Source organism: Nymphalis io, chromosome 11 (genome assembly GCF_905147045.1).
Source record: "Nymphalis io chromosome 11, ilAglIoxx1.1, whole genome shotgun sequence".
NCBI lineage: Eukaryota > Metazoa > Arthropoda > Insecta > Lepidoptera > Nymphalidae > Nymphalis > Nymphalis io.
Genome location: NC_065898.1, coordinates 11722531 through 11746819, shown reverse-complemented (window position 1 = coordinate 11746819; position 24289 = coordinate 11722531). Strand labels below are relative to the sequence as shown.

The 24289-nt window shown below is 35.4% G+C and overlaps 1 protein-coding gene across 3 annotated transcripts in view; it reads left to right on the top strand.

Annotated features, from left to right (window-relative positions):
• LOC126771728 (uncharacterized) overlaps window positions 1-24289 on the top strand; it is a 159172-nt gene that overhangs the window by 125765 nt on the left and 9118 nt on the right. For all 3 annotated transcript variants that reach the window (XM_050491779.1, XM_050491780.1, XM_050491781.1), the window contains exons 4-5: window positions 2928-3136; window positions 4361-4533. In XM_050491779.1, coding sequence (XP_050347736.1) covers window positions 2928-3136; window positions 4361-4533 — 382 coding nt within the window. The remainder of the gene's footprint in view (window positions 1-2927; window positions 3137-4360; window positions 4534-24289) is intronic.

The window sequence follows — 24289 nt, the reverse complement described above, 5'->3', positions numbered from 1 at the left end:
GTTCCATTTTCAAATTAATTCCGAACCGTTTTCTAATTGGCGCGACGTGACTCGTCTGTGTTCGGATCTAATCGCGTTTGAGTTTCGTGTGTAATTTCTGTTTAGTGCTTTGTGCGATTGCGGGAGATCTAATAGATTTTTATAAAATAAGTTCACTAATGAAAATAACTTTTGTATATGTGTGCAGCTTATTCAAAAACAACATGATTGACTTTCATGATTCTTTCACTGAAGTAAATAATCTATATACATACAAGAACATGAAATTCACGCGTAATACATCAATAATCTAAATTTGAGTGACGCATTAAACCAGTGAACCGATTTTGATGAAATTTGATATAAAGCAAACTTTAAACTTAAGGAAGGAAAAATACTTCTTTTTTATATTACACGTTGGTGGACGAGCATATGGGCCACCTGATGGTAAGTGGTCACCAAGGCCCATATATATTGGTATAGTAAGAAATGTTAACCATCCCTTACATCGCCAATGCGCCACCAACCTTGGAAACTAATATGCTATATCCCTTGTGCCTGTAATTACACTGGCTCACTCACCCTTCAAACCGAAACACAACAATACCAAGTACTGCTGTTATGCGGTAGAATAACTGATGAATGGGTGGTACCTACCCAGACGAGCTTGCACAAAGCCCTACCACCAGTAAATATCTAACAGATGCCATCCTCCCCATCCTACCACAACTAGTAGACAATATAACGAACGTGCAATAATCAAACACATACTGCAAAGAACATATCTATTTTCTATTTGTGTTTTCACTATTTTTGCCGTTACTTTGAGAAGTTTATGTTTAGTTTTTTAATTTTTATTTCTAGTGGTTCAATGATCGTGGGTTCAAACCCGGGCAAGCACCACTGAATTTTCATGTGCTTAATTTGTGTTTATAATTCATCTCGTGCTTGACGGTGAAGGAAAACATCGTGAGGAAACCTGCATGTGTCTAATTTCATTGAAATTTTGTCACATGTGTATTCTACCAACCCGCATTAGAGCAGCGTGGTAGAATAAGCTCCAAACCTTTGCCTCAAAAGGAGAGAGGAGGCCTTAGCCCAGCAGTGGGACATTAACAGGCTGTTACTGTTACTGTTACTGTATGTCAGAATATAATATATATATATATCTGTTATCTGAATCTGATCAGCCTAATGAACCATATGGTCTTAACGATAAACCATTCGGCTATCGTGAGTTCGATTTTATGTATATGTAACGTTTTAAGCTTTAATGTCGTGAGGTTGTCTCGCCGGTTCACCTTTAAATGTTTGCAAAGGTCAGAAGGCAATCGCTCTATGTAAATTAAAAGTCACATGGGTATAGAATTACGAGATCCTTCTAAAGTACATGCAACAATAACTAACGGCCTTACTTTTAAACGTTTCCTAGTGACCGTGTTATTAAACACTGATATCTCTTTCTGTTATTAAGAATCTGACATTGGAAAGAAGAAGACACAGCAATGTTTAACTAATCACCCGTTAAGCAACGTCTATAAGTAGGGCCGTAACGTTCCTTAAAATTTCTTAAAAAAGATATATACCAGAGACTAGATATAGTTTTATATATTTAAATATGCAGATGCATAATCAACTTTCGCTCATAGACGTTAAGATTAAAAGTAATATAAACTGTTCCATACACCGTAAATATTCCATCAACCACAGGATGTGAAATGTTAAGTCCCTTATGCGTGTACTGTACACTGGACTCACTCCATGTCAGAATACGGAATATAAATTCAAATCTTTGACAATATCGGCTTCGATAAATTATCAGACCTTTAGGTCTTTAAAATCCGACCGATTAATGTTTAACTATACTTGGTGATAGAGCTTTGTGTGACCCCGTCTGGGTAGATACCACTCGCCCATCACCCATCATATTCTATCACCAAACAGCAATACTTAGTATTTTTGAATTCCAGTTTGAAGGGTGAGTGAGACAGTGTACCGACACAAATAACATAATATCTTAGTTCCCAACTGGCACTTTGCCAATGTATATTTACATTCCCAAAGTTTATGGGTTGTGTGGGCCACCTTATATATAAGGCCCGTCCGCCTAGCTATTTCATAAAAAAATACCAGTGATATCTGTCGTTCATTGCCCTCTTGCCGACTCTAAAATATCACTCGCTTTTATCTAAAATCTAAGGTTCAAGAATTCTTAAAAATTCCGATCAAATAAGTTTACTCCTGTCAGGAACAACGCTGCGATCATTACGAAAGCCTCATTAGACCGTGGATCGAGTTTCGCAAAGGCTTTCATTAGAACCGACCGCCATTTTCTAAAGCCAATGAAATTTCTATAAGCACGTGGTTCCGATGTATCGGCTTCGTGCATGTCGACTAATTCTTTTATTACTTCTCCTTTAATCTTGGAAATTCTTTGAAATAGAATTATTATGAATAGTTGGTAAGTTACGATTAATTACAATTTACTAGAGAGAAATTCAATGCTCATAATACTTCATTAAATTTTAAAGCAAAAACAATGCTGTGAAACTAAATTATTTATGAATATAACAAAGTATCTTTATTTATTTAATCATGCACATATATTTAAACTTTGTAAGTATTCAAAGATTTATTAAAATTTTAGGTATTTTTATAATATATATTTTTTATTATTGAAAATATAATTCTTAGTTTTTTCCGACATCCCATCTCTCAACAATAATCACTTTTTTATTTCAGTTGATATACAAAAAACTTTAATAAAATATACACATATAACTTGAATCACTGTCCATTGGTGAAAACCCTTTCAAAATTCGTTCCGACAGACACGGCGGGAGATCTTTGTATATAGTAAATACATAACATACAAAATATTGTTTTATTTAATTATTCATATATGTTTAATAAGCGCATTTTAAATAATACTATTTATCTTTTCACAGATTGCGTCCACCTACAACTCTACAAGGACCTCAAGGAAAGACAGAAGAACGGGCAGACGAAGGCGTCGCTGTCACTCCAGCAGTACCTCGGCTTTGAGTCAGGGTTCACTCTAGACAAGGAGTCCAACACTCTCGCCATATTGTGCGAGGACGTGGTGCCGGTGCTTGCGTTTGATACGAGAGAAATACTAATACAATGGAGAGTAAAGGTGAGGCCTGTTCATTTAATTTTTAACCTCATATCACTCCATAAAATATTATCATATAAATAAAATAAAGCAGCTGTCAATGGTCTACTGCTAAGCGTAAATATCATTTCCTTCTATGAGAAACTAAGTAATAAAAGAATAAGTGATGTTGAACGCAAAAAACTACTAACAGTTTTAATTACTGAAACATGTATGTCAAGTTTTTTAAAGTAGTCCAAACGAAGTTTAAATATTGTTATATAACATACCTACCAATATACATAATTGCTTTATTTAAATCTATGTAATAAGCAAATTATTTAAGATGTAACGAAAACTGAGAAATTTTAAATCTATTAATAATATACATAAAGATATTAAAAATAATTTCCCGTTTGTTTAAACATATGTAATCATATACGATTATTGATAAATGTTACTTAACAGCTGTTTAGTTTTTTTGCTCTTTCTATCATTATTGCTTTGACATTTGAAAGAAGAAGACACATAATTGTTTAACTATTCACCCGCTAAACAGCAATTGTAAGTAATTATAGTAGTAAGTAATTAAGAAAATTAAAACTTATAACAGCTATACTTAAATATAAATTTGAACTATTTATTTACATATATCACAAAACCACTCGTTCTATGTTCTGAACTTGTACCCTTTGTACAAGTATAAGTGTAAGGTAACTTAATTCATGCAAAGCCTTAATTAAAATACGAGTGATTCTCAAAATGTTGGAAATCTGCTAAATTCAAACGTCGAACTCGCAATAAAGCTAAAAGATTTTCTCTCCAGATTACTAAGTAATAAATATTCTGAAGAGTTCTCCATCAGCCGTCGTTTTATTTATTTAGGTCAACATTAACTGATTCAGCATTCGACGCTAAGTCATTATTAAGCTTTAATTTATTATAATAAAAGTCAGAACAACAACCAAAATGAGGCTATACAATAGCATTTAATGATGAATAAATTCAATTCCTTTGTTTAATACTAAATATTACGTCTAAGTTTAATTTACTTTAGTTTCACATTCAGTTTAATGAATAGCAAAGTAGCATATTATGAGGTATTGACAAGTTATATCAAATGTCGCACCGACTACAGATAAAATATACAGATAACGAAATGACATTGACAGATAGATATGAGAATGTTTGACACCATTTAATTGTAAACAGCCCTGACTATGCTATAGCAGCTTTATAAGATATTTAAATCAGCATTTCTTTTAGGTTCAACACAATCTAGGCAGTAGTAAAGAGTTCGCAGCTGTCATCATATCGGCTCCATCCCCCACAGGGATCAAGGCCGGACCGGTGAGGTTACACGCGTGTGGACCCAGGCTTGCACTGTGTGCCTCGCGACCTCCTGAAGTGCTGGCGCTTTGGGATATTAAATTGTTAAGGTAAGAATTAGTTAAACTAGGAGGTATAAAATTAAATAAAAATAAAAATAGTGTTGTCGTATAAACATAAAAGCATAAAATTATAACATATATTAACACAAATTATATTCTCAAAAAATAAAACTAAAGATACAAATTTAGTATTATACAAATATATTATTAATAAATAAATTACATCTCCATTTACAATACAAACAAAAACGATTGGATTGAATAAATTGCATAAAAAAGGCCCTCACGTAACCCTCACGAACAAGCGATAAAAAGCATATGCACCAAATAGTAAACCATTCATTCGTTATCGAATCAAGACAAAGCAGCTCCGATTCGAATTCCACTATTGTCGAGGACCCGTAATCTTCCAAATCGACTTCCTCCAGAACATCATCAATATTTCATTGCGGTGAAACCATTTATTTGTCTTTACCGAGTTTGACCTAGTTTTTCACGTTATCATGGATTCGTTTCGATATACAAACTGAAGAGCCTTTCCCAGTCACTTTCCGATGTTATATTTGTTGTATTTATCTGATTTCTGTTAATTTTAACTTTCCGTGCGTATTAAATTTTGAAAAGAAAATTATAAGTATTTGTATTTTCTTTACATAAATTCATTGCGCAGATTACGTGAAAAATATCACAAGTTCACAAACTAACAAAACAAGTTCTTGGTTCTATTGTCAATTTGTAACACTGATTTGAAAAAATACTTTTTCTGTAATATAATTCATTGTTTATATCGCTAAATCTTCTTCCGCTTCCCCTTACCATGAAAATTTAAGCGTTATCTTTTTAATGAATATAAAGGCTGAATTTATACTTTTAATGTTTATTTAAACAGGCGAAATTAAATTTGAATTTGTTCACTAAACTACTATCTCCTTAAAGTTATGTAATATTAATTCACCAACCGAAATTCGCCGAAAACTTTTAATTAGTCACATAGAGTTTTTGCTCAAAGCCTTACCTCAACACTGCTGAAAATTTGCACCGGAAAGAGTCGTTTTCCGAAGTAACTTCTACCTTTAACGGGATACTTTTTGGTTTGCGCACTTCTAGTTCCCTTTTAGTTTTCTATCTGATTTTCGGCAAAGACGTAACTTCGTCAGCCCTCAAGCCTTGTTTGTTTATTTATTTTATTTAATGGCGTAGGATTGTCCGCATTGTACAACTGATTTTATTGGTTTTATGTATTTCATTGTTCAATCACTTGTTAGTTTATTATTTTATTATTGTTATTTATAGAAATTATTGTTGATATACTCGTAACACGAAACAAACTTTGTATCGAACGTTCTAAAACTTTACAATTTCCTCGTCGAAACGTACCCAAAGATAAACATTAAAGAATGACATCGTAATAAGCTTGGAAAGATTTAGACGCCTTCTTCCAAAATTTCGCAAAGTTTTGAGTATAATTCAAATAATTTTCGGGGTTTCGGGAAGCGCGGAGATAAATCTGCCTGCAAATGAAAAATCGTCAAGTTATAACAACTTAACTTTTTTTGCTTTTCATATCTTAAAAAAAAAATCAGAATATAATAAATGAAAAATAATAAAAATCCTCATAATAAAAATAAAGATAAAAACCAATAATATAAAACCTAATATACAGATATTTTGGATTGATTGAGCACAAAATCGGAATCGTTTTCGTTTCTGGTAATTACCATTTATACAATTTGCAGAAATAAAAAGATATTTAACATAAAAAGGGAGCAGAAACTGCCCTTAAATAGACCCTTAAACCGCACTCGCCGACAATTTGTCGTCGATTTCGAGGACCTGTCCATAAATCATGTCGGTTAGTGTTTGTCGGCGCGCCCACGCCGTCACCGTCAATAACGTTGAGTGGAGCTGGTCTTTGTGCCTTTTTTTGATAATTGAAATTTGAACTAGTCTTCGTTTTTTGACTTGGTCAAAGTGAAATCGTCTCATGTCGTATATACGCTTTGACACGTATATACGACTTACCGAGGAGACCAGGACATTTAAGCCGAGATGACCTAGTGGTAAGAACGCGTGAATCTTAACCGATGATCGTGGGTTCAAACCCGGGCAAGCACCACTGAATTTTCATGTGCTTAATTTGTGTTTATAATTCATCTCGTGCTTAACGGTGAAGGAAAACATCGTGAGGAAACCTGCATGTGTCTAATTTCATTGAAATTCTGTCACATGTGTATTCTACCAACCCGCATTGGAGCAGCGTGGTGGAATAAGCTCCAAACCTTCTCCTCAAAAGGGAGAGGAGGCCTTAGCCCAGCAGTGGGACATTAACAGGCTGTTACTGTTACTGTTACTGTTCGTTTTTTTATTGTTCTTCTTTCTTAATCTGCAGTTATAAATACTTCAAATATTATGCACTTATGTAGATCACTTATGATTGACAATTCAGCTTTACATATGTAAGTTGTTTAGAGGGTATTTACCAAAACAATATTGTCTTCTTCTTTCGAATTTCAAAGTAATAAAGAAAGAACGAGAGAAATCAGTATTTAACTAAAGACACCCTAAACAAAGTTTTATATAAGTAAGGCTGTAAATGTATTGAAATTTACAGTAGTTATGTATATAATATCTTATTTATTCTCAGTATAAACAAGATATATAAATAAATGGCTCTTTTAATGATTATGATATATTTCTAAAATTGACATTTAAAGTTACTTGCAAGTACTTAAATAAATTATATTCTTTCGTGATTTAATAATGATATGACCCCCAAAGCTTAATGATGTTTTATTTTTGTAGAACATAACATTTATAACGGATAATAAACCCAGACCGAATTTTTCCTCTAGAATTTTTCCAAGAGAATTTATCGGCTATTAAAGCCGATGAAGAGTTGCTTATTTTCCGATAGGCGATAATGGATGCCGCGAAGCCATCACACTGCTATTTATCTTTTAATAGCATGAGCTAAATCTTTTATATATGGATATGTAAACAGGCTATACATTCGATTTACCTACCTATTTGCCTTTTGTCGTCAAAATCAAATTTATAGAAATATTTCACTTATTGTAATAAAGTCCAAGTTTTAAAAATTAATACCTGTTCAAAATACAAAATGAGCTGAGAAAAAACACAGCGGGTATTCCTTTTTTTGTCATCTTTTAAAATTGTTTTTAAGTTTTCGTTATAGGAAGAAATATATTTATGACCTTTTGCTTATAATTTTTTGCATAAAGCTTTCATGCCTTTACATCCTTTTGTCATCCAGTGACTAACTCGTAAATATCCATCCTAGTGATAAACTCGATAGTAAACGCTCAATAATATGTTTAAAAACTTGTATGAAAACATTACGACATTTAATACAATTTGCAAGCTATTAATACAAATCGTGACCGCGTAGAATGTTGACAAGAATTCAAGTATTTCTCCGTTAAATCGCAATTCCAATTCCCCGGGCGACAAATGGACCAGCTCCTGTCACCAGTCGACAGAGGACTAGCTAGGTCTTTTATTTTTGTTCACTCTATTGCCCCATAGTCCAAGGATTTGGAAAGCAAATGACAATTAGTGCACTGAATTTTAAAATAACAGAAATAAATCACGATATTCCTTATCCGAAAATAATTTTCTGCTAAAATGAACTACACTTAACTAAAAGTTAAATTTACATACCCTGTATCAAAATCTACGCTTTATTAACATAAATTGATTTATTGACAAAGTTAATAATAGTTTTTTATTGAAACGACTATTGTAATTAGACATATAAGTAACAGCCCATAAATGTCTCCACTGCAAAAAGCATTAAACTGCTTCACTCCGGATTGGCTAACATATATTGTAGGAGACTATCGCTAGTAGGCGATTAAATCGTATTTTTGTTTGATTTGTGTTTTACTATATTATATTATCTTTAAATTGGTGTACAATTACTTTACTTTTACTGGTTTACTGGTGGTAGGGCTTTGTGCAAGCTCCTCTGGGTAGGTACCACCCACTCATCAGATATTCTACCGCAAAACAGCAATACTTGATATTGTTGTGTTCCGGTTTGAAGGGTGAGTGAGCCAGTGTAATTACAGGCACAAGGGACATAAAATCTTAGTTCCCAAGGTTGGTGGCGCATTGGCTATAAGCGATGGTTGACATTTCTTACAATGCCAATGTATAAGGGCGTTTGGTGACCACTTACCATCAGGTGGCCCATATGCTCGTCCACCTTCCTATTCTATAAAAAAAAACAATAAATATTATGAATAATTAATTAATCTGTTATTTTAATTAGTCTATTATTCAATATCAAACATAGCAGATATTTCGTATGGGAGGCAATTTTTCGCCATATTCCATAGGAATTCGTCAATAATGACCTGTCTCATCAATATGATGGATCATTTTCAGGGACCGGCTGTTACGTTCATTATGAACTTATTGTGATATATTGAACATATATATATTGTTCAGGATTATTTGATATTAATTATAAACTAGACTTCGCGGCGCTAAATCTTTCAGAAAAATTATGAATGTATTATGACAGCAGATGTTTTTAGAGTTTTTTTTTATGTTTTTAGATATGTAACGGCTAAAAGATGTAATGGCTTAGTTAAAAATAATAATAATATCCTGGGACATTATTCACACACTACCATCACACCCTAAACTAAGCAGAGCTTGCACTATGGAAAACGGACAACTGATATACTACATATACTACTTTTCTTTTGTAAATACATACTTATAAAGATAATTACACCCAGACTCGGGACATATAGACATGTTCATGCACACAAATGTCTGTCCTGGGTGGAAATCGAACCCATAACCTTCGGCGTGAAAGGCAAGTATCTACCAACCACGTCAAACGGCCCGTTGTTTTTGAAAGTCAGATGTCGCTGGTTGGTTATGTATGGTTATATTTATGTTTATAAAATTAAAAATACGCGAATGTAAAATTTTTGGATGTTTTGATGTTGCAAACTCGAAATGGTCTATTAATTTCTAACAAATTGATATAGTTTTTATTAAGTCCGTTTGTCTTTAAATGTTATTATGGACAGTCTATATTTTTCATATGCATATGTATACGTATATACACAGTTTTACTTAAAACGAAAGTTCTCGAAATTTACCATTAACAAAAATAGAATAAAAATATCTGTTATTACTGATTGCATACGATACTTATAATTAATCCTTATAATCTTGATGTATATCGAACTAATGGCTGTTGCTATCAAACACATAACAGGATATAACAATGATAAATCACTCGGTTCCGCTTGTAACAGTGAATCAATTAATCAGGCAGGCTGTATTACAATCTAAGCTGATTTTGACATGATATTTTATATATTAAGTACACAGATTATGTAAGAAAAAATATAAAACCTTAGAACACGTAACGGAAACTTATTTTATTAGTCTTATATAGGTATAAAGATGGATGTTGTTATATCTGTTTGTGATAAATAATTTTCGAAAACGTTTGACCATGATATTTAAGACGTAAATGTATTTTACGTCAAGAAGGTTTTTATAAAATCCTCTTTGTTGTAACTCGTGTCTACATTGCGCTGTAGAGTATCATCTCATATATCGTTAAACCAATTTAATTCAACAATATTTATTGTGGACAAGTCCATAAATTTGACGAGCCGGTTAGCGTGATTGGTGGATGCTTTCACGCCGAAGGTTGTGGGTTCGATGCCCACCCAGGACAGATATTTGTGTGCATGAACATGTCTGTTTGTCCTGAGTCTGGGTGTAATTATCTATATAAGTATTATTACAAAAAGAAAAATAGTATATGTAGTATATCAGTTGTCTGGTTTCCATAGTACAAGCTCTGTACAAGCTTAATTTGGGATCAAATGGCCGTGTGTGAAAAATGTCCCAGGATATTATTATTACTAAATTCAAGGTCGCTCAACTGCTTTGGAGCGAGCTATGCTCAGATCTTTGAAGGATAAAATCGGAAATGAAATTATCTGGAGAAGACCCTGAGTTACCGACACAGCTTGCAAAATTAGCACACTGAAGTGGCAATGGACTGGTCACGTATGTCGAAAGAGCGCTGGCCGTCAGAGCAGACATATACTTGAGTGGAGACCGCGGTTCGTAAATTTTTTTTTTTTTTTATAGAATAGGAAGGCGGACGAGCATATGGGCCACCTGATGGTAAGTGGTCACCAACGCTCTTAGACATTGGCATTGTAAGAAATGTCAACCATCGCTTACATATCCAATGCGCCACCAACCTTGGGAACTAAGATTTTATGTCCCTTGTGCCTGTAATTACACTGGCTCACTCACCCTTCAAACCGGAACACAACAATATCAAGTATTGCTGTTTTGCGGTAGAATATCTGATGAGTGGGTGGTACCTACCCAGACGAGCTTGCACAAAGCCCTACCACCAGTAAATGCAGCGTAGTGCACCCTCCAGCCAGGTTGACCGATGAGCTTGGAACTTGGACGCACCTTGGGAGAGGCATATGTCCAGCAGTGGATTATGACTGGGTGTCGATAAATTATTCAAAAAAACATGAATACAAATGAAATTTCGAATTTAATCAGCAAAAGTTGAAAGGTCATAATATAATTAAATTTCTTTAATTTGAAGTTTGTTCAGACGCATATCATAATTTTATCGACAGACCACCTGTCGATAAAGGAATCTTCAATAGCAATCACTAACGATATCGATACGATTTTAATTCCGTTATTAGATCGTTTCGATGCATTTCCCTGTGGATTATAAGAAGAATTGTGTATTTACGGCACAACGTGATAAGGCATATAAAATTATTCTGCAATTAAAAAAAGAAAGTATATAATTACCTAACATAAATGAACTGGTATAAATATCAGCAGGATGCAACAACCTATCAACCGATTTTTAATATAGTTGTAACTTTGATATCAACACAATAATATGGAGGTGGTCATGATGGAGTCATAAGCACTAATTATTTACTCATCATATATCCTTTGTGTTTGAGCACTTTCCTTTTTTTTAATTATAGCCTACATAAAAGTTTTTATATTTAAAAAAAACGACATCGACAATCACTTACTTATCTAACGATTAGTTATAACATAAAGATTACACATTTATTTTATAATTTACAAACATTTACTTCACAAACTAAATAACCATTACATATGTTTTGAAATAACAAACAAACTTACTGATTAATTTGTGACTGCTCGTCGTTATTTATTTACTTATTCCATCAATCAATTAGCGCCGTCAAGCGGAATGAAGTATTTATTATAAAAGCCCTCATAGGTGTTTGCGAAAATTAACTGCAATTAAAAAAGTGACGCTCGTGATGGATGAGTTACGGGCGGGTATTACGGACGAGTAGTTACGGGTTTTTTCCTGATATGTCACGCCATATAAAGCAACGTTTAACGGAAGGGAACACGACCGGAGCGCCATTAATGGGATTTTATTGTTATATTTTTTTTCCATTTTTGAATTTAATATTCGGTGTTCGTTTGTTTTGTTCTATGTGTGTTATTAAAAGGTCGTAACTCACAGGAAATACGTGCTTGAATATGTCGTTACGTTTACTATGTATGAGATGATAATTGTTGATGTTTATGTTTTCAAACACAATTACATTTGTGTTAACAGCTTCAGTATTAATTTATACGTAACTCCTGTGTTGCCATTCAATTTAACATCGAAGAACATTATGAAGTAAACACGTGATTGTGACAAAGATTAAAACAAACACATTTGTTTTACAATTCCATTCTGCTCTAAATTTAAAAATAACTTATCATAATAAGTCATAATTCGAAATTGCATAAAGTCATAATTCGAAATTGCATAAATTCCATTGCACTTTAAAAATTAATTATTTTCATACAGACTGTCATACCCTTTATCACTTAGCTTAAGTGTTACATTTTAAAAATCCTACTTTAGTGGTTAGTGGAATCCGTATACAAATTTTCATGGTGCTAGCCCCAGTGGTTTGGATTGTGGGTTTTATCAGTCAATCAGTCATTCTTTTATATACATAGATTATTAACTGTTTATTTTGAGTACGCTTCTACATTTGCTACGAAGAGCTAATATTCTTATACTTAAAAATATATAAATGTGTACATTATTTTTATTTGGCAGAAGTATTTCAGTTTACCATTAGATAAGTCATAATACGTCCCAATACTGGGCAAATGTACTTTCTCCTATATCGAACTAATTGATATCGAATCTTAATGTAATATCGGACTAATTAAACCGGCTCTCTCGAGATATTATCGAACATAGCAATATAATGCTATCACCACAAACATAACATTAATATCAGTCAAACAAACAATTATATCACTACATTTAAAAGACAAAGTCCTCCGCTGCCTGTCTGTGTCTGTCTGCCCGAGCGCGGTAAACTTGAAAACTGCTGTACTGATTTTAATACGGTTTTCAACACTGAACGGAGCTATTCATCCTTTGCATCCTTTTTTATAGAGCATTTGTCTTAAGTTTTCGTTTTTCTATATGCTATAGAGATATATAATATATAATAATGTCCTCCAGACCGATTTCGGCCACGGCGGCCAATCTCAGGAGAGATTAGCCAACTACGCAGGAGATATTATAGTGCATAAGTGTGTGCGCAAACACAGGTGCACTCTCTATTCCCTAACTCTCATAATCCGATGGGACGGCAATCCGACACGACCGAAAAGAGTTCAGGCGCAGGACCAACGGCTTTACGTGCTTTCCGAGGCACGGGAGTGAACACACTTCCAACTTCCAGACTCCGGGCTGCTACTGGGAATTTTCTGACAGAAAAACCCAATAACTTTTTATTGACCCGACCTGGGAATTGAACCCAGGACCTCCGGGTTTGTGGCCTTACATCAAGCCACTAGACCAACGAGGCAGTCATAATATATATTTGAATTAGAATTAAAATAAACGAACGACAGAAATTGTATCTGAGAAAAACTCAGCCAATTAAAATACAAATTTTCTTTCGAGTCTCGTAAGATCGTATCATATTTAATATTCGAATTGAAAATTTTAGGGCTGAATTCGAGAACGCTTTGAACTTCGAAATTGTTAAAAATTGTTTCATTTTTATCTCCTTATTCCAGTAATTAACCTTTCAACTGTTCAAATTGTAAACCCGGGAAGACGTAACATTTAAGAGTTGAATTTTAGGCGTTTTTGCTCTTTACGTTTTGAAATTGGCTATTTATTGCTAATTTGATTTAAGCAAAGCACTCTTTATCAATTTCTTCTTGAATTTATAATACACTAGCAACTCCTCCCGGTTTCGAACGGTTAGATTAAGAATCCACATAAAAAGTTTATCGCGTAATATATATTGGTTTACGCGAATTACACCAGTTAAGTTTCTAGCAGGTATGTTTTTTCCGACATCTTCTAGAATCATCGTTATATTTCAGCCAATTTATATATTTCAATGTAATATACATTTAAACCTTCATCAAACCGTAAACCGTTCAGAAAACCGTACGAAAATCGGTTCGGTAGTTTTTTAGTTTATCGCGTTTATACAGACATAGACATTTACAGACAACAGACACGGCGGCAGGACTTTGTTTCATAATATGTAATGAAATGTAACTTTGCCGTTTCTTAAGCTGGTAACATCCTTTCTTTGTTATATGTCGATGAAATTTTCGAACTTTTGAATTATTTTGAATCAAATATAATAATCGACGTATCAGCAGAGAATATGGTAAATCGTTCTTATGTGATAATTCAAAAGTTATTAAAATAATAATAATAATATCCTGGGACATTATTCACACACGGCTATCTGACTACGCCCAAACTAAGCAGAGCTTGTACTATGTAAACCAGACAACTGATATACTACATATACTACTTTTATTTTGTAAATACATACTTATATAGATAATTACATCCAGACTTAGGGCAAACAGACATGTTCATGCACACAAATGTCTATCCTTGGTGGGAATCGAACCCACAACCTTCGATGTGAAAGGCAAGTATCTACCAGCCACGCCAACCAGCCCGTAAAATTAACGGCGATCCGTCGATGACGTTCAACCGCAAGATAAATTCAAGATAAATGCCCGTTTTACGTTCCGCCAGAGTGACATAACAGCAAAAAGTATGCAATCACTCTCGTTTGTCATCTAATTATAAATTATCTCCCGAAACACATTTAATTATCGACCACGAACATACTTTTACCTATAGAGTACTATTTTATACATAAAAGTTTTAAAATAAAGTTAATATTGGCTGTTACTAATTTTTTTTAATTTAAGCAACTTTCCTCAAAGCACTTTTAAATTAGTTCTATTCGGTTCCGATGAAAATAATTACCTATTTCTTATTTTTATTTCATATCAGCAATTATTTTACGATGTTTTTAATTCTTCTTTATTTATAAAAAATGTATTTAAATTTATGTATTATTTGAAAAATAATGTCTAGCTTCCTAAATACATACATACAAACAATATTCCTGCTCTAATTTGAAAAAGGCTTCCTAAAGAAACAAGTTACGTAAGACAATCTCTATTTTTCCACACATAAATGGGGAACAATTATATATTTATATAAAACTAGCCGCTCCGCGCTGTTTCAAACCCCTAAAGACACTGCCTTAGTACTTACCTACTGTAAAAGGAATCCACAAATTCACTTGGTGCCAGTCGGTAGTTTGGGCTGTGCGTTAATACGTCTACGTATTACGGATAGGTAGATATTGTATATATATATACAAAAGAATGAGTGACTGACTTACTTAGTGCATCTATATATATATATATATATAATACAAGAACAATGCGCACAATCAAATCTATAAAAAGTCAAGTCAATGTGAAATGGATCAGTCGTGACGGAGTTTGAATATTTTTACGACGTCATGGTTTTGTAATTAAAATTATAATTGTTTTATTGACAGAAGCGTAACTCACACTCACTACTAGTGCACTTACGTATTAGCTAAAATGCCCAGCATGAGTTGCGATAACTTTATTTTTTTTTTATATAAACAATTAATATAAAGATTAAAAAAATATAAGAATTAATTAAATGCCTCTGTGCTATTAGTTGCAGTTTTTCCACGTAAATTATAAATACATAAATACATACATACTGACTTAATATTTATAAACTTTATAAATAAAGTTTTTAAAGCGGCTTTCAATTGGAAAACACTTTAGTTTTTGTTTTCAAACAAGAAATGTGCGTCGAATTTAAAAAATTCGTGAACGTTTTTTGGAAGTGGTATAAAGTGGAACATCGCAACGAACAATTCAACGTTATCCAATATTGTTCTAGCGAGTTTTCTGAATATTTCCAAAACCGTGATTAACGCAATCGCTTGATAAAAAGATCTCCATTTTTAAATCCTTTATTATTATTTTATATTATTTATATAACAAAGATTTGTGTTGTGATGATTCAAATATAGAATAATCGTTTTAACTGAGATAAATACAGTACAAATATAACTTCATAGTACGTCCAAAGGGAAAATATATATGTGGTCCTCACGTGACGTCCATCCAGCACATGTAAAATAACGAAATTTATGGTTATAGAGAGCATAAAAATTATAGAAATTCAATAAATAAATATGAAGTAGAAATAATAATATAGTTCAGTAATAAAATCAACATATTTTATTTAAATAACAATATATAGCAATGAAGTAAATCGTAAGAAGTAAACGATATACATAAGAGTGCGACGGCGGTGAGCGATTGTGTCAGCATGAGAGAGCGTCATACCGTTTACCGTCACGGTAGTGTTACACAAAAAAATTATACCAAAAGCGTCTTATTGTTAAAACAGCAATCCTTTCCATGCAATAATTGCGTAGAGGACATCATACAAACGTATGCGGGTAGGATGTGAAATAAGAAGCACAATAAAAACACTTCTCGTTACAAATATATAACTTTGATCACATCTTATATTTGATGGCAAGTATATCCTGTAGGCGAAGTTATATAATCAATTCCAATCTGTTACTAAAATATGGGAAACGAATAGTATAGCAACAGTTAATTAAACAATTATTTCTAATACATAAATAAACAATATTTCCGCTCAAAGATTGGAGTATTGAAAAGACAAGAGGAAAATAAACAATCAGTACAAAACACGTATAAGATATATGCTTATATAATATATATTGTATGTGTTACATACTTTTTTAATTTTACTTTCATTTTGCATACTTAGTAACACCTTTCGTGTATCTCATTACGGTTGGCTTCTAGAAAATGCAGTAGCATTAAATGCACATTTCGTGCAATTTAATTTTATTATGCAATAAAGAATAATCATAAATTAAAAAAAAAGAACAAAATCACAATTTATTACACTAAAAAGGCACTGCTGTGTGTGTACGATAAGGTATTTTGCATACCTGTATAATTCTCTTAAAATTTCGTTTGTATTTAATATTTTTTATTCCCAGAACTGGCTTAATTCAAATTGACACTCCTTTACATTTTTATTTCTATTTATGCGTCATTATTTATATATTTTTTATATATATGTTACATTTTTATTTATATTTACTGGTGGTAGGGCTATGTGCAAGCTCGTCTGGGTAGGTACCACCCACTCATCAGATATTCTACCGCAAAACAGCAATACTTGATATTGTTGTGTTCCGGTTTGAAGGGTGAGTGAGACAGTGTAATTACAGGCACAAGGGACATAAGATCTTAGTTCCCAAGGTTGGTGGCGCATTGGCTATAAGCGATGGTTGACATTTCTTACAATGTCAATGTCTAAGGGCTTTTGGTGACCACTTACCATCAGGTAGCCCATATGCTCGTCCACCTTCCTATTCTATAAAAAAAAAAAAAATATGTTGCGTTTATTATTACATTAATAAATAAATAAATTTAAAGGTTATCGAGACAATATCTAATTAATAAATAAGGCAAATGTTTATATACAGGATCATATAGATGATATAAGAGTTTGGGAGTTTGTATGTGTTGATATTTATGCATAAATTTAACTACTAAGTTACTTGTTGGTTACGAAACCGGTGGTTGCTTTACATTAAATTCGATTAAAATGACAACGAATCTTTTGTGCACTCTGTGTGAATTTGTTAGTCGATAAGGTGTTTTCATAAAAATAGATAAAAAAAGCATTTAATCTTATGTTATATATAAGTTAGATCTGTAACAAATTGTTTTTTGTGTGATTTAAATATCATCGTTTATTTATTTTAGTTATATTAATGTTTATTTATTATAATAATAAAAAAGGTAAAGTATCAGCTGTTATGTCCGACTGCAGCGTTAAGGCCTATATCTCCCTTTGAGGAGAACAGTTTGAGTTTATTCCGCCACGCTGTTCCATTGGAGTTTAGTAGATACACATGTTACAGAATATCAGACTCATGAAGGTTTTCTCATAATTTTTTCCTCCACCGCCATGCTCAAGAAGAATTTAGAAACACAAATTAAGCACATGAAAATTTTGTCGTTTTGTGTGCCTGGGATTATTATTGCTTACCCATAATTATTGGTTAGGATTCACGCCATCGTCACAAAGCCATCTCGGCTCTAAAAGAATGATAATTACAAAAACTTATTATTTTAATTAAAATATGTACGTTACGCCATAATGATGTCGTCTCCTTCAAGGAGAGATTATTTGTAATTATAATTATATTCAATCTTAATTTCATTCAACAAACAGTTTAATCCTTAAGTAGATTTTAAATATTAATTATTCAAAGGAGGTCTAATCGCTGAGAGCGAACTCGTTGTAGCAATCTCAGTAATATATATATAGACTAAAATTTATAGTAAATAGAATAACATCTGACTATTTGTCTGTTTGTGTTCGACATTCGGAAAACATATGTGGCAGGTACTCGTAAAATGTAAGAGTTTTATTTAATACTATCAGCGACTAGCATTCTACATTTTATTTGATTATTGCATTTTTCTTACAAAATGTTAATTCGTGAATTAGCTAAAGACAATAATATCAATTGCTATCTAATTGCTATAACACAAACGATACGTAATATTGCATCTTGGTTTTGTCATAGCCACATTATTTTTAGTGAACAGTTTAATTTGTTGTTCTTTATATCTGTGTACCGCCCGTGTGTTGTATGTATAATATTTAAGTATGCTAATCTTGTTTTCTCAAATATTTAAAGTGAATTGTATTCTTTTTTTTGAGAAATAAATTCTTAAACCGTAAAATGACGTTAAAAACTTGCTTATTTATATAGTTATATACAACAACCGCATACAAAGATATATATATATATATATATAATTTTAACTTACCTTAAATGAAGTTATATAAGCCAGGTAACATGAAGAGACGGTACTAACGGTACTCCGATTATTTATGTATACATAAAGCGCTAATCTATAAGTCAGCCGACGTATGCATCGCTGCACATAAGGGACTTAATTTTATCCCCTTTTCGCGATGGGGGTTATAGAGTTATGATACGGTAAATTAATGCCGCGTGAACAAAACTTTGTGCCTTATAAGTTTCATCTGAACTGATATATCTCTCCAGGAAGGGAAATGATAAATAGTCTGGTTAAGTAATTAAACTTTTATACTTATATTAAACTTATATTAAAAATTCTAATATAAGATCTTTTATATAGCCCAATGGTTTAACGATTAATACTTTTTATTCATAGAAGACCATTTACAAAATAGCTACGTGATGCGATTAACGAATGAATCGGTACGAGACAATTTTATTAAATGTTGTAGATGATATTATGCGTAATAGACCGCCCTTCATCGCCCATCATCAACCGTTCGCTCAATTGCGAATAGAAGATTGACAAAGTGTGGCTGAAAACTATTCCTTATTTATATAGTATTTCCTTTTTTGGTATACTTAATACTAAGCTGAGATGGGTCAGTGGATATAATGCGTCCCTAAGGAGAGCTCCGCCGAGCCACGAGCGGAGCAAAGCACGGGAGAGGCCGCGGATGCGTTATCAACACGATCCCGCAGCCTCTCCGATCCGTGCCTCATCGCAGTGGTTTGGTGGTTTTTGTGGGTAAGAATTCCACATAACCCAGTTCCTCCCCCCCATGGGAGCTAGGTACCTTTCTGAAGGTTTCCACTGCGTGAAAAAAAAAGTGGATAGAATGTGCGGATCTTATAAGTTACAGGTTCAAATTCGGAAAAATATTGAGTTCTCATTATCTTGATCTTTGTTATTCAATTTGAGCTCGACGGTTAAGGATGACATTACGAGGAAAGCTGCAATATATTATAAATAAATAGGCTTTTGGAACAAATTTAATTACTATAGGTAGTTTTTATCCCGCACTAGGACAAACGCACAGCATTTAGCAAGTTCACGCGGACACAGAATTCACACCTTTATTGATGTCACCCTAATAACGATGACAATATTGCAAAAGTATTTCATACTATGTAAAACTGTATTATTTTTAAAGACTAATTAGGCACTGTATATAATGCTTGTTCTACGCTTTTTGTGAGATCGTAGACGGACGATATGAATAATAAGAAAAGGTCCGCGAAATGAAAACGCAAACAGAAATCGTAAAAATATATCGTATTTTTATTCCGTACATATTATTCTTGCCAATCTTCATCTATTACATTATACAGAAATGTCTTGTAAATATAACATTATTAGTGGTCGTATTCCACTGAAAGAACAGCGCTTTTAAATGAGCCCAACATTGTACCCGAACTTTGTTATTACGCATATGTTATCGACTGTTATTTTATATAATTTTTATTTTTATATAATATAAATGGTAATTTATGTATAACATTGCTTGCATCCTAATTCCGGTATATTAGTCAGAATGCCTTCAATCAACAGCCAATCGTTGTCCACTGCTGAACATAGGCCTCTCCCAAGGTGCGCCAAAGCTCCCTGTGCTCCGCCTTCCGCATCCAGTTGGTGCCCGCCACCTTCTTAAGGTCGTCGGTCCACCTGGCTGGAGGGCGCCCTACGCTGCGCTTGCCGATTCGCGGTCTCCACTCTAGGACTCGTCTGCTCCAACGGCCATCGGTCCTACGACATACGTGACCAGCCCACTGCCACTTCAGCCTGCTAATTTTGCAAGCTATGTCGGTGACTCCGGTTCTTTTCCGGATAATCTCATTTCTGATCTTATCCTTCAAAGATACTCCGAGCATAGCTCGCTCCATAGCACGCTGAGCGACTTTGAATTTGTGGACTAGTCCCGCAGTTAGTGTCCACGTTTCGGCACCGTATGTCATGGCAGGTAAGACGCATTGGTTGAAGACTTTCGTCTTCAAACATTGCGGTATAGACGACTTGAGGACTTGACGAAGGTTGCCAAATGCTGCCCATCCCAAGCGAATTCTTCGATCGGCTTCCTTCTCGAAGTTGTTCCTACCGATTTGTATAATCTGTCCTAGGTAGGTATATTCACTAACAACTTCGAGAGGTTTGCCCTCGACGTATATCGGTCCCGGCACGACATGCCTATTGAACATGACCTTAGTCTTGTCCAAGTTCATGCCGAGACCGACACACCGGGAAGACTCGCCTAGGCTACGCAGCATTTCGGTGAGTTGTTCCAGCGACTCTGCTATGATGACGATATCGTCGGCAAATCGAAGGTGTGAGATGTACTCGCCGTTTACATTGACTCCATACCTAGTCCAATCCAGCGTTTTGAAAACGTCTTCCAACGCGTTGGTGAACAGTTTCGGGGATATTACATCCCCCTGTCTCACCCCTCTGCGCAGTTGGATCGCCTTCGTCTTACAGTCCTGGATTTGGACAGTCATTGTAGCGGCGTTGTATAGACATCTCAGTACCTCGATATATCTCCAATCGATATGACATCTCTGCAATGAGTCGAGCACTGCCCAGGTTTCGATGGAGTCGAAGGCTTTCTCGTAGTCCACAAATGCCATACACAGCGGCTGATTGTACTCTTCGGTCTTCTGCACAATCTGCCGAACAGTATGGATGTGGTCCACGGTGCTGTAGCCTGATCGAAAGCCGGCTTGCTCTGGGGGCTGGAACTCGTCAAGTCGTCTGGCGAGACGGTTCGTGACGACTCTTGAGAACAGCTTATACACGTGACTCAGGAGGGAGATTGGTCTGTAGTTTTTCAAGAGGGTTTTATCACCTTTCTTGAAAAACAGTACCACCTCACTCCCGCTCCACGTTTCCGGGGTCTTGCCATGTTGGATGACGGAATTAAAGAGGCTTGCTAGCTCTTTCAGGACCGGAGTCCCGCCTGCCTTAAGCAACTCTGTTGTGATTCCGTCATCTCCCGGAGATTTGTTGTTTTTAAGCTGTTCTAGAGCCGCCCTAATCTCTCCTTGGTCAACGACCGGGAGCTCCTCGGAGTAATGGCGCATAAGAGGGGCGCGCTGGTCATCAATACTGATTCCCATGGGTTTATCCGATCTTGAAGAGAACAACTGCCCATAAAACCTCTCTACTTCTCCGATAATCTCAGGCCTAGAGGTAACGACCCCACCATTTTCAGTTTTAAGTTTTGTCAGACGCGGCCTCCCAAACTTGCGAGCGAACACTTTCGATCCCCGATTTTGCTCAATCGCAGCCTTGATGGCACGGGTATTGGAGCGTCGGAGATCGCGTCGCGTCAGCGTTTTTATTGTTCGGTTTAAGGCCTTATCTGACAAAAACGATGGTAGTTCTCGTCGTTTTCTCATGAGCTCGAGTGTCTCAGCAGAGAGTTTTGGTGCGTTGTCTCTTCTCTGTGGCGGAAAACACTTGCGGGATGTGTTTTGCAGTATTTTGACCAGCGTGTCGGTTCTCTCATCAATGCTGCTTATGGTTTCCAACGCGGTGAATTGATTTTGAAGTTCCATTTGGAACTTTTCGGAGCCTTGAGCAGCTTGGAGCATGGTAGGTCGGAGAGTAGACCTCATCATTCTCGATCTTTCGGCTTTTAAGTCGATATTTAGAGTGCCTCGAACCAAGCGGTGATCACTTCCGGTATTAAACCTGTTGATCACTGAAACATCTCTAAATATGTGCCTTTTATTCGAGATGATAAAGTCTATCTCGTTCCTTGTCACGTTATCGGGGCTTCGCCAGGTCCACCTCCTCTGAGGCTTCTTTTGAAAGAAAGAATTCATCAAAAAAAGCCCCTGCGCTTCGAGAAAGTTTACCAGCATTTGCCCCCTGTGATTTCTGCAGCCCAAGCCGTAAGGTCCGACTTTCGATTCACCGCTATCTTGTACTCCCACTTTAGCATTAAAGTCTCCCATAACAACATTGTAGTTGGCCCTCGAGGTGTCGTTGAGGGCCTTTGCGATGTCCTCGTACATCGCTTCGACCACATCATCAGAGTATGTCGAAGTTGGCGCATATACCTGTACAACCTTCAGGGAGTACCTGTCGGAAAGTTTTAGGACAAGGTACGCTACCCGGTTCGACACACTACTGATTTCCACAATGCTGCTAATGAGATCCTTTTTGACTAGAAAACCGACACCACCCTGGGAGAGGTTATCACCTTCGCGGAAGTAGAGTAAGTTACCGGACTCTAGAGTTATCGTGTCCTCCCCCTGTCTTCGGACTTCAGATAACCCCAGTATATGCCAGTTTATATGACTTAACTCTACTTCTAATTCGGCGAGGTGATGGTCCAGCCTCATCGAGCGTCCATTATACGTTGCCATTTTCAGTCGTTTTATACGGTAGCCTGCCGTGAACCGGTGATTCTTAGCACCCCCTGCCTTGCCGATACCGCGACCGCTACCTTGGTCGGGCCTAGCGGGCTTGCCGGTAACTGGGGGCCTTTTTTTGGGCGCATCTGCCATTTAGGGAGGTGGTTTGCCCATACTCGCCGCGCTGGGCAGGCGTGTTGGCGAGCGCAGTAGGGGGTAAGATGTTTATGGGAGGGGGGACGCTGCTGCCCATCCCCCCTTTTCCCCGTCCCTCAGTCGCCTCTTACGACACCCACGGGATGAGATTGGGGGAGTACTATTCTAAGCCGGTACTCCACGGCGATTCTAAGCCGGTACTCCACGGCGAGAATGCCTTGACTTTTATCAATACTTGTATGTATATAATCAGACAGAACTGGAAAGAGCATAAAGCTGGAGTGTCAATATTGTTTATAGACTCTAGGCTTCGGAGAATTTATAGAGACCTTATATTTTATATTGGCCAGACCCGGGACTTGAATCCAGTTCCTTGAGGCCCGCGACCTTATAGCTAACCACTTAACTACCAAGGAGGTCAAAATTCATAACAGTGAATGTCCCACTGCTGGGCTAAGGCCTCCTCTCCTTTTTTTTTTGAGGAGAAGGTTTGGAGCTAATTCCACCACGCTGTTCTAATGGGGGAAAATTCAGCGGTGCTTGCCCGGGTTTGAACCCACGATCATCGGTTAAGATTCACGCGTTTTAACCACTGGACCATATTGACTAATTCATATGCTTTGTAGTATTATATATGCGGTTATTTGTTCTGTTTTAGTCTATAAGCATATTTGTAGATCTGCCTCTGCATAAATTCCTCTAAACGTATGCCGAACGAAATAATTATGATGGCGCCTCGTATGTGTGTTAATTGCGTAACAAACAGAATATCTTTGTTACGGTGAAAAGTAATTACCAACAACTACGCTTTTTGTTCGAGAACTTACGAAATGTTTCACATTTAATTATCTTTAAGCGGAAATATCATATTACTAGTTTTCTCTGGAAAAATTGGTATCAGTTTTGAAATAACTCCACGTATATATGTTATCCGTCTAACTGGCGACGAATAAATACAATTTATCACA